The sequence below is a fragment of the Pavona decussata genome, unplaced genomic scaffold (assembly GCF_977016875.1).
Source record: "Pavona decussata unplaced genomic scaffold, jaPavDecu1.1 SCAFFOLD_6, whole genome shotgun sequence".
In the NCBI taxonomy this organism is placed as follows: Eukaryota; Metazoa; Cnidaria; class Anthozoa; order Scleractinia; family Agariciidae; genus Pavona; species Pavona decussata.
This window is the reverse complement of record NW_028145430.1, coordinates 2,896,676-2,918,970: the sequence shown is the minus strand read 5'-3', so window position 1 is coordinate 2,918,970 and position 22,295 is coordinate 2,896,676. Positions and strand designations below refer to the sequence as shown.

The 22,295-nt window shown below is 38.7% G+C and overlaps 1 protein-coding gene and 1 pseudogene across 2 annotated transcripts in view; both read left to right on the top strand.

Annotated features, from left to right (window-relative positions):
- LOC146489182 (tauropine dehydrogenase-like) overlaps positions 1-10,172 on the top strand; it is a 90,368-nt pseudogene extending 80,196 nt beyond the window's left edge. Inside the window, exons 2-6 of the transcript XR_014864058.1 lie at positions 2,272-2,398; positions 4,370-4,695; positions 5,715-6,230; positions 6,971-7,273; positions 9,636-10,172. The product of XR_014864058.1 is annotated as a tauropine dehydrogenase-like (transcript). The remainder of the gene's footprint in view (positions 1-2,271; positions 2,399-4,369; positions 4,696-5,714; positions 6,231-6,970; positions 7,274-9,635) is intronic.
- A 2,646-nt stretch (positions 10,173-12,818) lies between these two features.
- Positions 12,819-21,050, top strand: LOC146489181 (tauropine dehydrogenase-like). The gene is made up of 5 exons (XM_085106885.1): positions 12,819-12,886; positions 16,570-16,687; positions 18,234-18,547; positions 19,545-20,060; positions 20,821-21,050. Exons 2-5 carry the CDS (start codon positions 16,639-16,641, stop codon positions 20,917-20,919), a joined length of 978 nt encoding a protein of 325 aa, XP_084963011.1. The 5' UTR covers positions 12,819-12,886; positions 16,570-16,638; the 3' UTR covers positions 20,920-21,050.
- Positions 21,051-22,295: the final 1,245 nt, after the last annotated feature.

The following is a 22,295-nucleotide window of genomic DNA, read 5'->3' as shown; positions in this document are numbered from 1 at the left end:
ACACGTGTGTTTCTCACACAGCCTGCGTGCAGACGTTTCCTATTTCCTTTGTTGCACTCTAGTGTAAATCGATCAAGAAAGAAGTTAGTGTGGCGAATTTCTCTGGCCCAGTAGGCTCCAACAATTTGCTTTCTACAGGCTGGTGTTTGCCCTCTGTGTAATAATTGTCAAGTGACCACCAAACCTATGAACAAAACATGGTTAAACCACAAAGGGCTTTTGGCCTAGGAAAATGCATCAGCACTCCGTTCATCGAACTCTGCTCTAAAAAGACTGTGTTAAATTTAAAAATAAATTGGGAATTTCAGTTAAGCGGGGAAAGAAAGGCGGAATCACAGGACAAAGTTGATAAAAAATTTAATACATGGTGTTTGTTATCCTTGGATTGGGTTGCAGTTCTATCTATCCGACAAGTTCGTACAACGGAACAAGAAGGAAGGTTTTTTTTCTTCGAGCGAATCGAGCGAGTTCGTAGCAAGTTCTTGAAGGCAAACCTCGGCTACTGCGACAACAAGTTAAGCTTAAAGTCAAGCGGCCGAACAAGTCTCGGAAGTCTGACAAACACTGCATGAATTAAATGATCTATGGAAAAGCAAAAGGCTTTGAAGCACAAGGCCTGGTACAAACGGTTTGGTGGCTAACTGACTCAATATTTTGGCCTAGAGCATCATGCTGAAGATTTCCATGTCGGCTTGAACGAAAACAAGCGTTGAATTCATTAAGAACCAGACTAAAGCACGCCAGTCTGGGCCGTCTGCAAAGCCCCAGCGAGAATCCAGTCAGTTCGAAAACATGCCGAGGACGCTGATTGACTTCTTTACATTTGACTTTAAATTTTTATTTGTGATTTGAAAACTTTCTCTTTTTAGAGAAATGGTATTTTTAGCATTTTTTGATTGTTTTCCGAACGTATGTCAATCAAGCTTGTCATTTTTGAAACCAATCAAATACGTGTAGGCGGAGTATTAGCTGACGGACAAGAAATAAAAAAAAGCTGGTTTGAAATTCTTGTATGTATATTATTAACAAGTAATCACATGATTTTTTCGCGCAATTTGTAATAAGTGAGCACTTGTAAAAATTTTAAAAGACCACAAATTGCACTCGCCCTGCGGGCAAGTGCAATTTTGTAAGCCTTTTAAAAGTTTATTTATTGGAAACTTTTGGCACTTGGAAAAGGATTTTAAGAAAAACATTGGAGGGATGTAGCTGTCCCAGAAAGCGTACAGTCGTGTTTTGAACTTTCCATACATTTCCCTGTATTTTTTCCCGCGAACTATTTTTAGTAGCAGTTCACGGCTGGTTCGCTATACAGACAAATGTATGGAAATGTCAAAATGCAACTATATGCTTTCTAGCGCTGCTACATTCCTCAGTTATTTTCTGTAAAATCCTTTGCATAGTGCCTAAATTTTCCAATTCATAAATTTTTCAGAAGCGATGATTGATGAAAATTATTTGACATCGGATTTCCATACAAACACTTTTATTTCAAGACGTGTTTGCCTACTCGTCAAAATGGCGTCGAAAACCGTGATAAGGCCTATTGCACTCGGAATCATGTGATCTATACAAAGAGCAAGCACTGAGCAACGGGGTGAAATTAACATTTCCCGGGAAGCGCCGAAAGATGCTATTTGTGTCGACTGCTACAGAGTTCAGTAATGACCACTGTTATGTTGTCAAAAGTGACCTCTACAGTTGCTATGAAACCCACAGTACTTCCGTAATGGTTTTACCATTGTATCGGTGACTCAAAATCTTTCTCATGGAAAGCCCTGCAATTTGCTGACACTGCCAGATTGGAGAAATCCAAGTTCTCTGCGATCAGAAATGACTTCACAAAATGCCAAATAGTTATAATTACAATTATGCCAAAAACATACGTCACGAAAAAGGTGATAAAGGCTACAAAAAAAATTAAATGACTGTTATTGTAAAAATAAGGTTCTCAACAGAATAGCTTCTTCTTACTTTAAGTGGCGAAACCTTGGGTCATTTTCTAAGAATCTGTTTATCTTATCTTACGTCTTCTGGAGACTGAAAGGTTCCTGTTCGTTCTCCTGAACTGTGGAATATTGTGCCAAATTAAATTATGAACAGCTCCTCTGTTAACAATCTTTAAGCCGCCTCTTTTTAACCAAGTACTGATGTTGTAATATGCTTATTAATATTTATAATATTGTGAAAGGCTTAAGGACTTTTGGATTTGGCGCTCCATGAATTAATGATAATGATGATGATGATGATGGTTAAATTTTTGTGGCATAGAACAATAGACCACAGCAGCCAGAAGAAAAAGGAGAACAAGAAGCATCAGCTCATCAAGATGTTAATCCTGTGGACAATCCTCCAACCAAAACCAATATCTACAAGATGTATCTAATAACCCAAAGAGGTAACGTTTATTTTCAGTTCCATTTGGGCTATCTGAACTTAACATTAACAGAATGTTTGATAGACGTTCGATTTTCTTGCTTCCTCTAACTACAGAAACAAGGTATTATTGAGAATGTGAAGTGCTGTTGTAATACAGGTGGTAGCCTTCAGAACTAGCGTTATTTTTATTTTATTTAGGTCTTTTGCGACAATTGGCCATGTGATCAATTACCATAAACCTTGTAGCTGGAGGTGAATGATTTCCAGAAATGGAAAAAGCATGTTTCAATTTACAAGAACAAAAATTTTCCGACCGGCAGTTCCACACAAAGACGAGATTTTGTAATTAACCTTATGAACAAATTTGAAGCCCTAATATGACAATGGAGAGATTTTATGGCAGTTTGAGCAAATGAAAATTTACAAGGATTTGTAAGGAAAAATCAGTGAAGCCTGACTGGTGGGCAAGGATCCTTCTTCCCATACAAATCCTTCAATTTCAAACAGCAAATAGAATTCCCCCTTTTCAGAAGTAAGCCTGAAAATCTGCATGCTAGCTAATTTCTGTATGCTTTTTCCATTCCTGACAAAATCATTTCTCCAAAATGGATTGCTTGCATGTTAACGAAAAAGTAGTCACCTGACCAACTGTTGCAACTCCCGTTGAGCGTGACTCGCGTTCCGCGCTCGTCTCGTACTTGCCTCCGCTGCCCTGAAAAACGCAAAACAATACCGCCTGTTCTGAAGGTTATACAGGAAGGCGCACTTTAAATGGGACTTAACTCCGCCCACTTTCCAAAACACCTGGCTTGCATTTTATTTTTGCCCATAGAAGTTTGGACTAAGCTGTACTACTTTTAACTTTTACCTTCTGTGAACCAAAGCGTTCACAGTTTCGATTGGCAAATTAAGACAACTGTAACAAATACAGTAAGATCATAAAAATTAATTCAAGAGACTCGCCACAGTTAAAAGCTAGAGCTATAAATGAAGTACGACTACTAAACATTTACGGTGAACGAAATACTATCGTGCTCATTCGTTGAAATCGCTCCTTTCCTCTTGCAAACTAAAACTATTTTGGCCAAAATACCCATTCTTTAAACTTATTCGGTTTAAGCAATAGAAAGAGATAAAAATTCCCATATTCATTCTCCACTTATTTGAAGCTCAGTGTTGTCTTGTTCACTGATGATTAACAAATGAATCCTGCGAATCCCCCTTTATACTGCGTCATAATGTTTAATTAATTAAACAGCAGTCAACTGAGCAATCAGCATTATTGTTAGTACATTCCACTCACTATGTCTCTTGGCGTGGCGTCCATTGCGTGCTGTTATTGAAGAGGTGTCTGTTGTTTGTCTCCCTATTGGTTAAAGAAAACAGCTAATTCACAAGGCTGTAAATTTTTCATGCTCTCAAGGATATATGCAATCTTGCGCCATTTGATGTAGAGTGTTTTCAGTTGAGTGCCGCGAATCAAAAACAGATAATCGCCGGCAGTAACCAAAATGCAATGACATGTACAAGAGACGAGAACAACCGCGAACAAACCAATCGGAACTCAAAACAAATACAAGTAATTTGCTTTATTTGCAACATAGTTAATTGAGGGACTGGTTATGAAACCCTGCCATGGAAACAATGGTGCTGCCATTTCTGTTGGAAGGGACGCGACCGTGCACAATCCTTTATTTTAAAGTTCATACTACAGTTGGATGTCTTAACAGGAACGTTTTTATTGGTCACTTGCTCTAACGCATTTCAAAATCTATTGTGGTTTGTGCGCTGTTGAGGCCAAAAATGCTAAAAAAAACATATAACAAAGAAGTTTTTGTCCGGCTTCATAACCATTGCCTTGTGTTAATTATGTTTGCAATTAAAAGAGTTATTATTTTCGTACGGTCTTGTGGTTTGCCCGAATTCTTTCTTTTGCTCGATGTTATCTAATATATGTCTTATATCTCACCTGTTTACGTCCATTCACTAGGTAATAAGCGCTTTTCCATGAAGACCTTAGCTACTATAGCAGCTGTAGGCACTGCGGCTACTGTTGCAGGCGTAGTAGCGGCTCCAGCAATTGCTGGCGCTGCGTTGGGTGCTTTTGGCTTCACAGCTTCAGGAGTAGCAGCTAGTTCAGCCGCAGCAGCTGTACAATCAACATTTTATGGCGGATATGTGGCTGCTGGCAGTTTTTTTGCTCTTTGTCAGAGTGCAGGTGCCACCGGAGTAATTAGTGCAGCAACAACTGGTATGATTGGTGGAGGAACTGGAATATCTGGAGTCTTTGCAACCTTGGGCGCTTTTAAGTTATTTGTAAGTCTCTGTGAAACTTGTCAGACCAGTCTATACTGTTCAAAAGATTTCATTTGAATTTTCACACACTATGTTCTTGTTTTTGCGATTCGAAAGTTGAGTCCAGGTAATACGGGCAAATTTGTTTTCAATTTGCATTGTAACAACTGGTCTCTTCAGTTGCGAGTCTCGATTTTTTATTTGTCACCATCTCCACGTGCAGCAAACGGCGTCTACTTTCTACAACATGAACATTGGTTTTGGGGGAAGGTGGAAATGCGCGCCAAACACTATCTAATTTGAAAGGCAAATTACAAAAACAAGCGATAATAATGTGGACTGACGTTTCGATGACTCCATGTCACCATTTTCAAATATCTGACTTACACAACTTTGAAAATGGCGACATGGAGTCATCGAAACGTCAGTCCACATTATTATCGCTTGTTTTTGTAATTTACCTTTAAAATTAGACTGTTTGGCGGGTATTACCACCTCCCCCCAAAACAAATGTTCATCCATGGAGTCATGGAGTCATCGAAACGTCAGTCGGCATTATTATCGCTTGTTTTTCTTTTAAATTGTTTATCGAAAACCTCCGTTATTAAAATTGAGCTTACTAAGAAGACTCCACATGCTCACCTAAGAAGTTTAATTATGAAACAACTTGGACGAGCCACAGAAAAATATGTAGCTTGTATAGCAGTGGATTCCTTATCAAGCGACGCGAAAAGTGCTCCTCACCCTCGAGAGCCTTCTCAGCTCTCAGAAAGGAAGGTCAAAAAAGACATCAGAACTTGGCTTAACATACAATAAAAATTTAATCCCACTAGCATCTGTGCCCTTAAATTTAAGTTTTGTTTGAATAACCGACAACCAGTCTTACGCAATCAATGACATTGAAAAGACCGGTGTCTCATTGGACAAGCGGTTTTCAAATATATATATTTTTTCGGTATTCATAATTATGTACCTTAGCTCATTGCTAATGTAATGGAAAATTAAAATTTTGACAGTTTTAAACTTCGTTTAAATCGTAGGGAAAGACCACCAAGTTGCTTATTTGTGGAAGTGGAAATGGGGCACATGTTCTTGCTGGTATTGCATCTTCCCTCAAAGGCACAGATGTTCGAGTACTCAATCTTTATAATGATGAAGCAGAGCACTGGAGTGCTGCAATACAGCAGAAGGAATTCGATGTTACTGTACATAGCATCGGAGAAGAGCCAAAGCATATTTTGTCTAAACCTGCACGGCTAAAGGAAGAACCAGAGAATACTATTCGAGATGTTGACATAGTGGTCCTTATGCTGCCGGAATCTGCCCATCAGTTTTACCTTGAGGCTTTGCGACCTCACATTAAACCCGGCGCTATTATAGTTGGTCTACCAGGGTACCCAGGATTTGATCGCGAAGCTCGTCACATTCTAGGTGACACAGGCCGACAGTGCACCATCATGAATTTTGAGTCAGTGCCGTGGTTGTGCCACATCATTGAGTTTGGAGTGAAATGTGAGGTTCTTGGCACCATGGAGGTACTATTGGGGACCATGAAGGTACAAAAAATGTTGTTAAACGCTGGTGGGAAATATTAATTGATTCTTTAGCTCAAGCTCTAAACACGAGTTAAGGATTAACTTAAGATTTATTTTAGTCCGGTTGATTATTATCAGACACTCCAATGTTTGTACATTTTTTGAAGTTTTTCTTTCTTTTCGCTTCTTTTTATGGTTTTTAACAACATTTTGCTTCTTTATTTCGCACTATAATCTGGATTTGAACTCTATAAGTTATTTGTGTATTTGTCATTGACCAATCAGAAAATGTTTATTTCGTTCAGCATATTATAACACCAATAACAGTAATTAGCCATGAGGTCTACTTATCTTGATAGTTTTAAGTGGGGGCTGCAAATGATAAGAAACAAAATATTTGAAATATGTGATGGGTTTTAAAAAAAGGGTCAGCAGAAGGTTTGTGTCCAAGGGAGAGCAGTCGCGTTGATTGAATTTGGAACAAACCATAGGTCTAGGGGCTTAGTTTTAGATATGTTTTCGAGTGGTGGTGTGTTTTTTCTTATTAAAAAAAAATCAGAATGAAAGTTTAAATTAAATGAATGGAAAAAATGCGTGGGTTTACCCAGGTGAGGTTGAAAAGAATAAAGTCCAAATTGAGAGTTACGTGATAAAAAAATATATTTATAATTTTTTTTTTCTGGTATGGGGGTGAGGTTTTGCCTTTGCAGGGTGGGTTTGTCCAGCTTACTCAATTTTTCGTCTTTTCTTATTTTCTTCAGAAAGGAGATGTGTCACCCCCGCAAGACCCAGTAGCCACACTGCAGGATCTTCTGGGACCCCTCCCTAAGCTGACTTTGTCAGGTCATCCACTGGGTGTTGAGCTAATGAACATTAATGCTTACCTGCGTCCTTCATTAATGTATGGTCATTGGGAGGGGTGGGACGGTACTCCTCTTCTTCAGCCGCCTCTGTTGTATCATGGTTTGACTGAGTCAACCGCTCATCTTATTTGCAGCATCTCCGAAGAGATTGTAAACATTGCCAAGTTATTCCAGTCAAAGACAAGAGCGGACATGTCCAGGGTAGGATATTCGAATGTCTTTTTTAATTGCCACAATTTCTTTCCACCAAGTTGTTGCTACATGCACTGCTGTTGTTCAGGCCCAGATGTTCAAAGAGTTGATAACTTTATCCAGCGGATACGTCGCTATCCAGTAGATAAAACGTATTACAGTCGAACCTTCCTCTGCGACCACCTCTCGTGAGCGACCACCTCTCATTAGCGACCACTTTTCCAAAATACCAAACGTTTTCAAGTCAAATCACTATAGATGGAACCTCTCGTAAGCGACCACCTCTCGTAAGCGACCACTTTTAGGGTGATTGCTTAAAATTTTCAATTGTTTTTAACCTCCCGTAGGCGACCACTTGACACACAATCTACTGTTTCTCTCACGGGCGGAAATTGCAAAATGTGTCGCTGTAACATATTGGCCCACATTATTACAGCGGACGCCGTATTGAAATCTCACAGCTGGAGCTACCGGAAGTATCTCCCGAAATAGCTTAGCATTAAAACAATTGATAACATACACGTACATACACGTACTATATACTATAGTGTGCACTGAAATAAACTTTAATCAGGTTGAATCCCTTGTAGGAAAGAAACTTTTTTATCTTATAAATAGCACGCTATACATGCATGACCGGCGATGACTCTCTCAACCTTGTATTAGTCAAAAGAAAAATTGTGGTGATAAAGAACGACAACTGGATTAAAATAAAAAAAAAAATAAATATCACTTTATTTAAGTGTCAATGCATTTAGCGCAGAGCACTAATTGGGGACAAACAAACATACGCGAAAGTTGTAGCTGTTTTAGGCTTGAAATTTAAAATTGCAAAAATGCCGTTTACTGTTTGTTCCTAAATCAGGTAGTCTAAAGAAAAGTTATAACTTTAGGTTTCAGGATAAGCATTGGCAAAAGGGTTTGGTCTCCGCAATTACCATATGTAAGTTACCCGAAATGTAGACCCCCTGTGGTCTGACCTCTGGTAAGCGACCACCTCCCGTAAGCGACCACATATCCTTGACAACATAGGTGGTCGCTTACGGGAGGTTCGGCTGTAGTTAGAATACATAATATGGCTAGCGATTTATCCATTGGTCAAAGTTATCCACTCCTTGAACAACCGGTCCCATATGATTACATTGGCAATTTAAATTCAAGAATGGACCAGGTTCTTTTTAGCATCGTAACAATTAAAACTCACTTGTTTACTCGTAATCAAAAGGAATACAAAGTTCGAAATTTTACATGGAAGGGGTCAGAATTCGAACCCAAAAACCCTACAGTGAAATCCGGGTAAACATTCTGGGCGAGCTTGCTTTTGTTCTTTGGCTATTAAAGTCGTTAAATGAGTATTTTAAATTTAAACCATGAAGGTCAAGCACAAATGTGTAGTTCTCCGTCGAAAGTATTTATCTCATGTTGTGCTTAGATATGCTTTTCGCAGTTGATCCTTGGTAGTCTTTCATTCTCGGCCACTCTGCACCAGCCGGCTTCGTTTCCGTTATGTTTATGTATTTATTTATTTAATTATTTATTATACCAAACTAAAACTTTACATTACACTCTGTTTTGAAACATAATGTAATCTAAAATGTGTATGACACTGACCTGTAAAACGTTAAAAACCAAACGTTTATAAAAACTTAACCAGACGTGTCGGCCGAAAATCTTTGGCCTTCGTCGGTTTAAAAAATGACAAATAAGCAAACGCTAACGGTTCAAAGTTTGCGCCTGCTACAATCACGGCGCGTAACAAATTTTGTAGACCACACATCTTGATTGTAAAGCGGAACGTTTGTCCTTAGGCAGTGGGAAGCGTGCACGCAAAGTGTTGAGAGATTTTGAAACATTACTGCACCGCTTACATACATAACTTACTAACCTACTCACTTAAATTTAACTGCACTTACCTACCGAAAATTAAATGTCATTATTCAACACATTGTAACACTGCCCAAATATGGTCATGGTGCACTGAATTTTTTGTCGACCGTAGTCAACGGATATCCTGCCGTTCGCGATATACGTAATTTCATGTGTCTTGCAGAAAAATGGCAAACTATAGATCGTCTCCAGCTTTTCTGCCATAAAATTGTGCTTTGTTTTCAATGCATTGAATATTAAAGCAATTGTCCTGCTCAATCTTGCGGAATATCTCCTAATTTTAGCCAACTCGTATCAGGCGATATTCTGCGCGATTTCGCAAAATAATTGTTGACTATTCTACATTACATACACCTTGTAATACGTGTAACCTTCTTAACACAGATTGTTAGAATTGATGACATGGCCTAAGACGGCGTTTTCGTCATTCTTTCCTTCATAAGCCTGTGGCGGTTTAAATGGAAGCTTTTTTTTTTAATTATAGGTAGTGCCCATTCTTGAGTGGTACATGCGTTGCTATCGTGAGCACATCTCAGACAAGACCAACCTTTACACAGCAATACAGACCAATGCTGCTTACCTGAAGGCCTCAAACATCCAGTCCAGAAAACTGATGACGGAAAATTCCTGCCGGATTTTACGTACACTTACATGTTGGAGGATATCCCTTATGGTCTGGTTGTCATCCGGGGCATTGCAGAAATTGTAGGGTTTGACACGCCGAATATCAACAAGGTTCTTACATGGTGTCAGGAGAAAATGGGAAAAGAATATCTTGTGAATTCAAAGTTACAAGGAAAAGATGTCGCTACATCTCGAGCACCGCAGAGATATGGATTCACCACTCTGGAGTCTATCTTGTAGAACGTAGTTTACATGTTCTTGTCCAAAAGACCCAAAGTCGATTGTCTCGGAAGGGAATTCTGAATGCTAATGTTAAGTTTCGAATCCAGAAGTGTAAATGAAAGATATTTAATTGGCTGCTATGTCAAAGAAATTAAAGCGTTGGTTGTTTGCTTCAGTTTGTATTCTATGGTGGTTTAATTGAAACCGTTTAGATTAACGTTTTTCAAGTTAACATTGGGTACTACAAGCTTTTTGCGCGGCATTGTTTCCTAAACAAAAATAAATATTTGTGAAATAAACTTATTTCATTTTCATATACATGAGTACTATTACTTCCATAAATTGCGCCACATCAACAAAAAGAACAATTACAGGTTCCATCAAATTAACTGAACAGTTGCTGGCGCTAGCTGTCAGACCAATCTGGTAAAGGAGTTTCTTTAACTAAACCCGATGCGCTCTGGTCATTTGACTTATCCGTTCTTGAAGGGGCACTGTCACGACGATTTTAGAGCAGCAAATATTTCCAGGAAGTGCTTCATATAAGACAAGTAAATCCCTTTTGGTCATCTGCATCCAGTTATAGGGGCACTACTGTCACGACGATTTTGTTTTACTTTAATCAAAACTACTCAAAAATTTGAGAAAGAACAGTTTGCTAACATGAAATTGCTTTTAGAGCACCGTGAAGAAAATATTAATGGATTTCTCCAAGGAAGAACTAAATATAATCAGTTTTAGCGACTTCTAGTGCTACTACAACAGACATTTTAAGGAAACTGCTACCTACCTACAAGTTGACAATTTTAATTATAACACAACTGTTACAAAATCGTGACGACCCCGAAACGTTGTTCCTTTTTATCGTTTATCTTTACTTGTCTACGTATAACCAAACCTGTTACAAACTTCAACGACCTATTAGAGAAACTGAAACTTCGCTTTGACAAAGTGCCGTACACCTAACCACACGCAACTGTTACATCCAGCTGTCTCAACCAACCTATTACAACTACATGAAACTGTTACCCAAAGTTCACAAACTCGACGACACAGCTTCCACACACAATCTCAACAAATTCACTGGTCAACCAATCATTACTGCACACAGTTGGATAACTTCCAACCCTTCACGACTACTGGGCAACGAACTCGACAGTATTATTTTACAACTGAAAAACCTTTTTACAGAATGAAACATACCATTGCATGCCATTAATTTAAAACTCTACTGACCTAATTCACAAACTATTCTCAATATCCCCTCATCACTCAATACCCGCATTTCTCGTCTGTACATCTCCACCATTTCCAATTATAACTCCTTAAGCTCCATTTCCGTTCAAGATAATTTCTGCAGCAATCGCACCGATATTATTTTACTCAGCATACAAAGAACGAAAAGCGTCAAGTGAGAGAAGAATTTTGATCTAGAGGCTGCTAGAACTTTCCTTGACCACACCGTAAGCCTTTTCGCACTCATCGCGGCACCTGATTGGCTAGAGCATCTTGTTGGCGTCATTTTCAAATCTCTCATAAAACGTTTTTTCTCAACTTTTGCTGACGCAGCCATCCACTTTTGGACAATGAAGGGGTTTTTCACTCTTTACTCTTCTCTGCTTTTACTTCTTCCCTCACTCAACCATGAACCTATAAAAAAAGCAACTCGCATTCAAACTACCCTGTAGATAAGACAATAAATAACATGTTGCTATGGTTACCACAATTTCAAGGATAGCTCACAGCCCGTGAAGAGGACTGTGCAGGGTTTTGTCCGTTCCCGCCCTTTTGCCACGACCAGGTGGCTGTTGGCCCATATCTGTTTGGCCACAAGATATCAAACTGCTCTTCTGGAAGAAACCCATTAGAGACATTGACACTTTTAAACTTTTATTATCTTTTCTGGGCATCTCGCAATGGACACTAACATCACAACACTGTGCTAGCCGCAAAAAAGCCGACAAACTTGTACGACAAATCAGCTTCATCAGGAATAATCTTACCTCAAAAGGTCATACTTGGTTCTACTATGCCATCCATCATTCTGAATGGCTATTCCTAAATGGAGAGAAAAGACTTTTAAACAACCAATAAACCCTAACAGCTCTACAAATCAATTCAATTCCGTTCATAAATTGTATACTTTTATTTTTATTTTTCCCCTGGCAGTGGGTTCTATTATTTCTACCTAATTTTGACTCAATTTTGAGTAATTTCTGATTTCAATGAAAAGGAACACTTGCACATTTTTGATCACGTACTCTGTTTATTTTAGAGAAGAACGAAGATAACTTTAAATTACACCCTGGGGTAACTAGCCATACGGTGCTGTGTTTGTTAAGCCAAGAGGATTTGCCCTCAAAAGTTAATTTCAAAACTGACCACTCCCCTGACCTGCACTTTGGGTTTTGTTTTGAAATGGAGCTCTTGAAGGCTTGTACCAACTACTTTTTCCCACTAAGTCCTAATTCTTTGCTTAGACCAACACAACACTTTCTAGTGTTACTAGTACTAAAAGTTAGCACTAGTTTTTGGCGTCTGTGATATCGAAATGTGAACTTCAATGGAAAAAACTCATTCATTAACAGCGAAGAAAGTGAATTGCCTATTGGAAAGGTTTTCGGAGAAGTTACCATTCTCTTCCTTTAGCCCCAGTAGAAACAGACCCAATAAGTACAATTCTAATGCTCCGTAAGCCGTCACGTGTCTAACTGATTTCAGCTTCCTAAAGAGCGCAGGTGTTATTGTACTTACTTATTAATCTCGTACCCAGATCTCCCACGGTCCCGAACCGACTGAGATCTGGGTACGAGATTAGGACCTTCGTTTCGTGACGAAAGGAAAGACGACACGGGCAATCACAAAGAGAAAGAAACTGGTCAGGTTGAGGTAAGAGATATTTCGTATTATTTGTTTTATATTTCATGTCTAGCCGGTCTTCCCTTCATTTTGGACCATTTTCAAGCTGACATTTTCCAACTTGACGAGGTAATTTAATCGGTGCACTTCTCGTCTTTAATCTAAGAACAGATAACTGACTCTAGCCAGCCGATAAAATGTAAACCAACTAATAGCATTTATCCACTGGATAGCAAATTATCCACTGGATAAGGTTATCCGCTTTTTGAACAGCTGGGGCCAGTACAACAAATTCGAAACGGAATTTTATAATTGTATTTTGCTCTATGTAGACAAACGTCGGACATCAAATTTCGATTCGGAGTTGCATATAAATTACATTTTGGAGCTCGGTCCGTATGTACTGAGTTGCGAGTCTCTCGCGGAAAACAGGACCAAAAATCCCATTGAATTCGGGTTCGCAGTCCGCATTAACCTCCGTTTATTAGCTGTCAGTGGCCCAATTATGTTATGGGTTTTTGGGGAAAAGCCACTTTAATAGCATGTATACATAACTTTCAACGGCTTCATCGATCGAACTCAATTGGACTGATGTCAAATAACCGATCGATTAGAGAGTAGATAAAGAGCTGATTAAAGTCAGCATCAGCCATAACAAACCATAACAAGAGGCAAAACTGACCACCAGTGAGATGAAAGATTGCCATGATTTCAGCACGATATTGCTGCACATTCTCTGACAAATCCCGAGCAACGAGTTGTAAAAATCTCGGAAACACCTGCGACATCGCGGCGATTAATCGCTCTGAAATCACTAGTTTACTCACAAGAGTAAGTCACGCGTTCATCATCAGCTACATGTTTATACAGGTTTTTACAGGTGGAAGCGATTTGTCAGACACAAATCACTTTGAAAGATTGAAAGATAATCCACAAACAAGAAAGTTTTGCCAAACATACAAGTGAACACCAAACGTAGAAATAATACTAAACACTTGTCAGAAGAAATCGCCGAAGCATCCTAGAGACGCGCATGACAGTCACCGACTGTTAGCTTTGAATATATCCGCCGGATGCGAGTTAACCCACAAAAGGATGGAGATACATGTCAGCTCTCGTTCAAGAACATAATACTTGTCTTGCATTCACAAAGCAACAGAGCTGAAACCAACTGCGAGAGGCCAAAGCTCTCAAAAGTGAGAGACAGCAATGATCAACTTTGTAAAGACGTGGATCTGTTAGACTCTCGTATACGTGATTAACGAACGCCATGCAATCTCACTGCACGGAGATAAATAGCATCATCATATCATGAAATCACGAGTAACGGATTCCGGAGATCCTATGTCTTGATAGATGACATATGTTTAGCGCAATCAATCACTGCAATCCCAAGCATGAAATCACGAGTTACGAAATAAATGGACCCCATATCTTTTCTGATCCGAGCCGGTAAACCTAAACAAACGCCACAAAGCTAGCATATCCAATAACATAAAACAACGCCTTCTAACGGCTCGGAATAATCATTAAAAAAAGTTCCACTCAATATATTTGGGTTTTTCCCTTCATAATCACGATAAACATCATTTAGCAGAGCTAAAGTTTGAAGGCTTTATTACAAATTTATTTCTCGAACTGCAGACTGACGTTGGCCCGTCAACACTTTTTAACTCAACCTTAAGAATAGCCTGCGAGCAAGCTCTCTTTTTTAAAATAACAACAACTGTATTTAAGTGTCGATGTCTTTTGCCTGTAAACAGCATTAAAAATTCCCGTATAATTAGTATTTCCTATATAGTTAGTTCTAAATCAGAATGACAATTTCTCTTCTTTGCATAGGCAGTAGCCCCGTTTTGTTGGTTGTAGAATGTTTCCAGGATTTTCCAATTAAATAACACTGAATATATTAATATGGTCAGTATTGTACTTGCAATACCATACCATAATAAACATATTTAGAGACGATTTGCAATTTCGTCAATTTACTATACTCTGCTCATTCCCACTTTTACCCAGTTTAAACACAAGCTGAAACAAAGACAACAAACTGCCGTTTTTGTTTCCTAGGATATATTGATTTCTACGAACATTCTGATTCCGCACGAAGATGTACAAATGGCAGGTCCTCTAACACTGAAATCATTGATTGCCACTTTACGTTTTCCTGTTTGTACAAAACTACAGTTGACCGCCTTTCAGCTACCCTTGCTTCCTAAGCCCATTACCTTTTTGACCTTTTCAACATCTCCGTTGAAATAACACTACAATATAACAGCACTCTGAACACATTTGGTATCAACTATAATCACTGGCAAATGACGCCTTTGACATCACGGGGGCAGCTGTAGTGATAGCTATTACTAGTTACCTCTGTATACGAGCGTCCAAGTCACCTTTTGAAACCTACAAGTAAAAGCGGATTTTGTTTTTTCGCTAATTTAATTTGTTCACGCTCCGGATTTCAGGACACAAATTTGCCACAAAACCGTGTCTGTGTTTTGCCTTATTCCATCTTTTAAAGATTCCCCATTTTTAAGAATCCCGCTTTTAAAGATTCCCCGTTTCGAAAGATTCCCCATTTTAAAGAATCCCGCTTTTAAAGATTCCCCGTTCCCCTTCCCCCTTCGCCGTTCTTCGTTTTAAAGATAGCCAAACAGAAGCTCATTTGAAATTTTTGTATGTATATTATTAACAAGTCATCACATGATTTTTCTCGGGTTATTTTGAATTAAATAAGCACTTGTACAATTTTGAAAGACCACAAATTGCACTCCCTCTGCGGGCTCGTGCAATTTTGTTATCATTTTAAAATTTACTCGCGCTCATCGTGTTATTCCAAATTGCACTCGGAGTCATGTGACCTATACAAATAACAAGCACTGAGCAACAGAGTGAAATTAACATTTCCCGGGAAACGCCGGAAGATGCTATTTGTGTCGGACTGCTACAGAGTTCTGTAATTATCACCGTCATTAAAAATGACCTCTACGGTTGCTATGAAACCAACCGTACTTAAAATGGTTTTCCCATTATGTTACTGACTGGAAATGTTTCTCATGGCAAAGCCCGCAATTTTTTTTACTGTAAGATTCACTTGGATTGGAGAAATCCAGTGACTGTGTTATCAGATCTGCGATCAGAGATGACTTCACAAAATGCCAAATAGTCGCAATAAACCCAAAAACATACGTCACGAAAAAGGTGATAAAGGCCTCAAAAATATCACATGACTGTTATTGTAAAAATAAGGTTCACGACGGAATAGCTTCTTCTTACTTTAAGTGGCAAAACCTTGGGTCATCTTCTAAGAATTTGTTAGTGGTTCCTTTATCTATTCTTTTGATTTCAGGGGTGAGTTACATAAAATTTAACGTCGGGCGTGACTGACAACGCCAGATCTTCAGCCCAATCACATTCAGCATTTTAACGTCTGACGACAGCATTTACGCCCGCCGTTAAGTTTTACGTAACTCGTCTCTGGAGAAGAAACGGTTCCTGTTCGTTCTCCCGAACTGTGGAATACCCTGCCAAATTAAATTATGAACAGTTCCTCTGTTAACATGCATATTGCTGTTGTAATATGCTTATTAATATTAATATTGTGAAATGCATAAGGACTTTTGGATTTGGCGTTCCATTAAATGATAATGATGATGATGATGATGATGATGATAATGATAATGATGACGATGGTGTATTAATTTTTTTAGCATAGGACAATAGACCGCAGCAGCAAGAAGAAGAAGAAGAAGGAGAACAAGAAGCATCAGCTCATCGAGATGTTAACCAATGCTGATATCTACAGGATGTATCCAATAACCCAAAGCGGTGACTTTTATTTTCAGTTCCACACAGTAAAGTAATCACAAGAGCAGATCCATATCGGCTGCTTGAACTTAACACTAACAAAATGTTTCATAGATGTTTGATTTTCTTGCTTTCCCTACCTACAGAAACTAGGTATTATCTAAAATGTGAGGTGCTGTTGAAATACAGGAAGTAGCCTGCAATCCTGAAAAGAGCATGTTTCAATAAGCAAGAACACAAATTTTCAGACCAGTGCCATACAAATGCGAGAATTTGTCAAAATTTGAATACTTGCGAAATTAGAATGTTTCGGTGTGGACCGAGGTGGAAAGGTCTTGACATGCAAATAAAATTTCTGTACATATTCGTTTCATAAAGTGGGTACAATATTGCCGTATGAAATAAAAAGTTTGAACAGTTAACCATATGAACAAATTTGAAACCGTAATATGACAATGGAGAGATTTTATGGCTGTTTGAACATATGAAAATTTACAAGGATTTGTAAAGAAAAAGCAATGAAGCATGACTGGTGGGCAAGGATCCTTCTTCCCATTCAAATACTTCTGAATTCAAACAGCAAATAAAATTCTCCCTATTCCAGGTATAAGCCTGAAAATTTGCATGCTAGGTTATTTCTATATACTTGTTACATTCCTGTAAAAATCATTTCTACAAAATGGATTGCTTGCATGTCAACGGAAAGTTTCCACTAATTTGAAGCTCAGTGTTGTCTTGTTCACTGATGATTAACAAAATAATGTACCCTGCGAATCCCCCTTTTTACTGCGTCTTAATGTTTAATTAATTAAACAGCAGTCAACTGAGAAATCAGCATTATTATTACATTCTACTCTTTTTGTCTCCGTCTCCTGGCGAGGTGTCCATTGCGTGCTGTTATTGAGGAGATGTCCGTCGTCTGCCCCCTTATTGGTTGGAGAACAACTAATTCACAAGCCTGGAAATTTTTTGTGCTCTTAAGGATATATACAATCTCGCGCCATTTTAACGTAGAGTGTTTTCAAGTGAGTGCCGCGAATCAAAAACAATATAATCGCCGGCACTAACCAAAATGCAACATTTGACACAGTCAGTGAATGGCAAGAGACGATAACAACCGCGAACAAACCAATCGGAACTCAAAACAAATATAAGTAATTTGCTTTATTTGTAACACAGTTAATTGAGGGACTGATAATGAAACCTTGCCGTGGACACAATGGAGCTGCAATTTTTGTTGTAAGGGCCGCGACCGTGCACAATCCCTTGTTTTAAAGTTCATACTACAGTTGAATATCTTAACAGGAACGTTTTTATTGGTCAGTTGCTCTAACACATTTCAAAATCAATTGCCGTTTCCGCGCAGTCAAGGCCAAAAATGCTAACAGAAATTTATAACAAAGAAGTTTTGTCAGGCTTCATAACCATTGCCTTGCGTAACTATGTTTGCAATAAAAGAGTTATTGGCCTCGCTTTTCGTATAGACTTTTGGTTTGCGAAAATTCTCTCTTTTGATCGATGATACCCAATACAGGTCATATCTCACCTGTCGACTTCTATTCACTAGGCTTTTCCATGAGGACCTTAGCTACCATTGGTGTAGGCACTGCAGCCGCTGCTGCAGGTGTAGTAGCGGCTCCAGCAATTGCTGGCGCTGCGTTGGGTGCTGCTGGCTTCACAGCTTCAGGAGTAGCAGCTGGTTCAGCCGCAGCAGCTGTACAATCAACATTATATGGCGGATATGTGGCTAGTGGAAGTATTTTCGCTCTTTGTCAGAGCGCAGGTGCTACCGGAGCAATCAGTGCAGCAACAACTGGTATGATTGGTGGAGGAACTGGAATATCTGGGGTATTAGCAACCTGGGGAGGCTTTACGTTATTTGTAAGTCTCTGTTAAACTTGTCTCTTCAGTCTATATTGTTGGAAAGCTTCCATTTGAATTTTCACACACAAAGGACTTGTCTTGCGATTTGAAAGTTGAGTCCAAGTGATACGGGCGTATGTGTTTGCAATTTGTCGCGTAACAACTGTTTATCAACATCTCCGCGTGCAGTTAATGGCGTCTACTTTCTACAATATGAACATTATTTTTGGGGGGAGGTTGTAATTCGCGCCAAATAGTCTAATTTTAAAGGTAGATTACAAAAACAAGGGATAATAACGTCGACTGACGTTTGGATGACTTTATGCACCATTTTCAAATACCTGACTTACACAACTTTGAAAATGGTGACATGGAGCCATCGAAACGTTAGTCGACATTATTATTGCTTGTTTTTGTAATTTAACTTTAAAATTCGACTGTTTCGCGCGTATTACCACCTCCCTCCAAAACCACTGTTCATGGAGTCATGGAGTCATCGAAACGTCAGTCGACATTATTATCCCTTGTTTTTATTTTAAATTCCTTATCGAAAACCTCCGTTATTAAAATTGAGGTTAATAAGACTGACTCCACATGCTCACCTAAGAAGTTTAATTATTAAACAACTTGGACGAGCCACAGAAAAATATGTAGCCTGCGTAGCAGTGGATTCCTTATCAAGCGACGCGAAAGGTGCTCGTCACCCTCGAGAGCCTTTAAAGCTCTCGGCAAGGAACGTCAAAAAGGACACCGTGCCCACGGTTAACATCAGAACTTGGCTTAACAAACAATAAATATTTAATTCCACTAGCATCTGCACCCTTAAATTTAAGTTTTGTTTGAATAACCGACAACCAGTCTTCCGCAATCAATGACATTGGAAAGTCGGGTGTCTCATTGGACAAGCGATTATTCAAATGATATTTGGGTATTCATAATTATGTACCTTACCTCCCTGCTCATGTAATGGAAAATTAAAACAATTTTGACAGTTTTTAACTTCGTAAAATTGTAGGGAAAGACCACCAAGTTGCTTATTTGTGGAAGTGGAAATGGGGCACATGCCCTCGCTGGTATTGCATCTTCCCTCAAAAACACAGATGTTCGAGTACTCAATCTCTATAACGATGAAGCAGAGCGCTGGAGTGCTGCAATACAGCAGAAGGAATTCGATGTGAGTGTACATTGCAACGGAGAAGAACCAAAACATATTTTGTCTAAACCTGCACTGCTAACTGAAAGACCAGAGAATACTATTCGAGATGTTAACATAGTGGTCCTTATGCTGCCGAGATCTGCCCATCAGAATTACCTTGAGGCTTTGCGACCTCACATTAAACCCGGCGCTATTATAGTTGGTCTACCAGGGTACCCAGGATTTGCTCGTGAAGCTCGTCGCATTCTACGTGACATAGGCCGACAGTGCACCTTCATGAATTTTGAGTCAGAGCCGTGGTTGTGCAGTATCATTGAGTTTGGAGTGAAATGTGAGGTTCGAGACACCATGGAGGTACTATTGGGGAGCATGAAGGTAAAAAAAATGTTGTTAAACGGCGAAGGGTATTGTTAATAGATTCGTTAGCTCAAGCTCTAAACACGAGTTTAAGCCGGGTTGACTTTTAAAGTCTATTCTCAGTCTTTCATTATTATCAGAAATTCCAAAGTTTGTGCGACTTTTGAAGTGTTTCTGTTTTTCGCTTTTTCTTTATGGTCTTAAGTTAACAACATTTTGCTTCCTTGTTGCACACGTTAATCTGGATATGCACTCTATACTCCTAATTGTGCGTTTGTCATTGACCAAAATAAGAAAGTCGTCCCTTTTTTTGTTGAGTATTTCAAATCACCAATAACAGTATTTAGCCAGGAGGCCCACTCATCTTGGTGTTTTCAATGGGACCCTACAAATTGCAAAAAATTAGAAACACTGAAGTTATTAAAAGAAAAAAGTTCAGTTGAAAATTTGTCTCCAAGCAAAAAAATTGCGTTGATTGAATGCGGAACAAACCTTGGGACTAGGGACTTAGTTTAAGGCATTTTTTTAAATATATACTTTCTAGTGGTTGTGCGTTTTTCATAATAAAAAGTCAGGATGAAAATTGAAATAAAATGAATGGAAGTAATGCCTTGTTTTAACCATATAAAGTAGGAAAGAATGACGACCACAAACTAATTAATGAGAGTTACCTGCTCAAAAAAGGCGTTACTTTTCAGGGATGGGCAGTAGCTATTTTCCCTTACGGTGTGGGTTTTTCCAACTTACTTAATTTATCGTCTTTTCCTATTTTCTTTAGAAAGGAGATGTGTCACCCCAGCAAGACCCAGTAGCCACACTACAGTATCTTCTGGGACCCCTCCCTGAGCTGATTGTGGTTGATGAAACAATTAACTGAACAAGTTTCGGCGCTAGCGGTCAGACCGATCTTGAAAGGAGTTTCTTTAACTAAACCCGATACGCTCTGGTCATTTAACATATCTCGTTTGTAGGTAAAAAGGGGTTGAGAAGTAAAAGCAAACAAACAAATTCTAGTGGTTTTAAAACTTGTACAAACCTGTTGTTATAATTGCACCACGTAGTGTCGGTCCATGTGTCGTTGAACCTCACCCGAAGGATAAATTACCAGCGTGTGGAATAATAGCAATCTAGCCATGGCTTTCCAAAAAAAATTTCCTCATATACTGTGGTACTTGCTCACATAATTAAACAAGTTTGCTCTTTTGGCTGGTTAAATGTGGTCTGGAGAATTTGCTGATGACTATCTGAGAGAGATTCAATACGACATTTGATCACAACTGAATTTTTTTTATTTTCATTGAAAAAGCGTGTTATACGGGATTTGCAAGATCAACGAGCACTGTTGAAATGAGTTTTATTGTTAATTTATCCGTTAGCAGCAAAAACCCGATATACGATAACTCACCAAAATCGCCCTTCAAGTCGGCCTAAGAAACCAGGAAAACAACAAAGAATACAACAGTGCAAGAAGATAAGTTGATTTTATTAAGCAATTATCCTAATTTCTGCTTTTTGAAAGAATCCATTCCGTTCCCAATATTTCAAAGCGTTCAGGTAACTCAATAACACACCGCACTGCTAGGCAAAAATCACGTATCCTGTGTACCAAAAAAACAAAAGTTTAAGTTGATATTTTGTTGAGAAAATTTCATAATTTTTACCTTTTAAAAGATTACTATACAAGTTTTTTTACTTCAAACCGTTTGCAACGCAAAACCTTTGCATGTTGCTAGGCAACAGTTACACATAGCGTCCCATTGAGAAGCTGAGGTCTTCTTTAGAATATTACTTTTTTCAAGTTTTGAGGGATTTATTACAGTGGTTATTTGAGCAGATGAAAACAAAAATATATACTTATTTGCAAATTTAAGATGGGGGCCAAAATTGTCCGGTTACAAAGTTATCCCGGAATGCTATCGCTGTCAAAAACTCGACTGAACAAAATGAACTCTAAAAAGCAGTAGCACAGATTTTTTCAAACCAACATGATATAGCACGTCCGGCATTTTTACAAACCAGAAATAGCTAGAAATTGATGACAGGGCCTCGAAAAGTACTGTCATTTTTTTCTGCTATTCCATTGATAGAATAAATTAATCCTCATTGAATTTGCATTTTCGCTTCAAGTTCATAAAGAATGATGTTTACATTTACATATTACCGCACGGCTAGGCTTTTTTGAAAGTTTACAAACAAGAAAAGTGTTTTTTGCTCTCGCGAGGTGATATTTGTAAATAATCATTAAGTCCGATA

What these genes read in the sequence shown, in the direction of transcription:
- LOC146489181 (XM_085106885.1), top strand. Translation starts at nt 16,639, where the DNA reads ATGTTAACCAATGCTGATATCTACAGGATGTATCCAATAACCCAAAGC. An exon ending in GTATCCAATAACCCAAAGCG is followed by an intron (nt 16,688 to 18,233) that starts GTGACTTTTATT and finishes TCTATTCACTAG; the next exon opens with GCTTTTCCATGAGGACCTTA. An exon ending in TACTATTGGGGAGCATGAAG is followed by an intron (nt 20,061 to 20,820) that starts GTAAAAAAAATG and finishes TATTTTCTTTAG; the next exon opens with AAAGGAGATGTGTCACCCCA.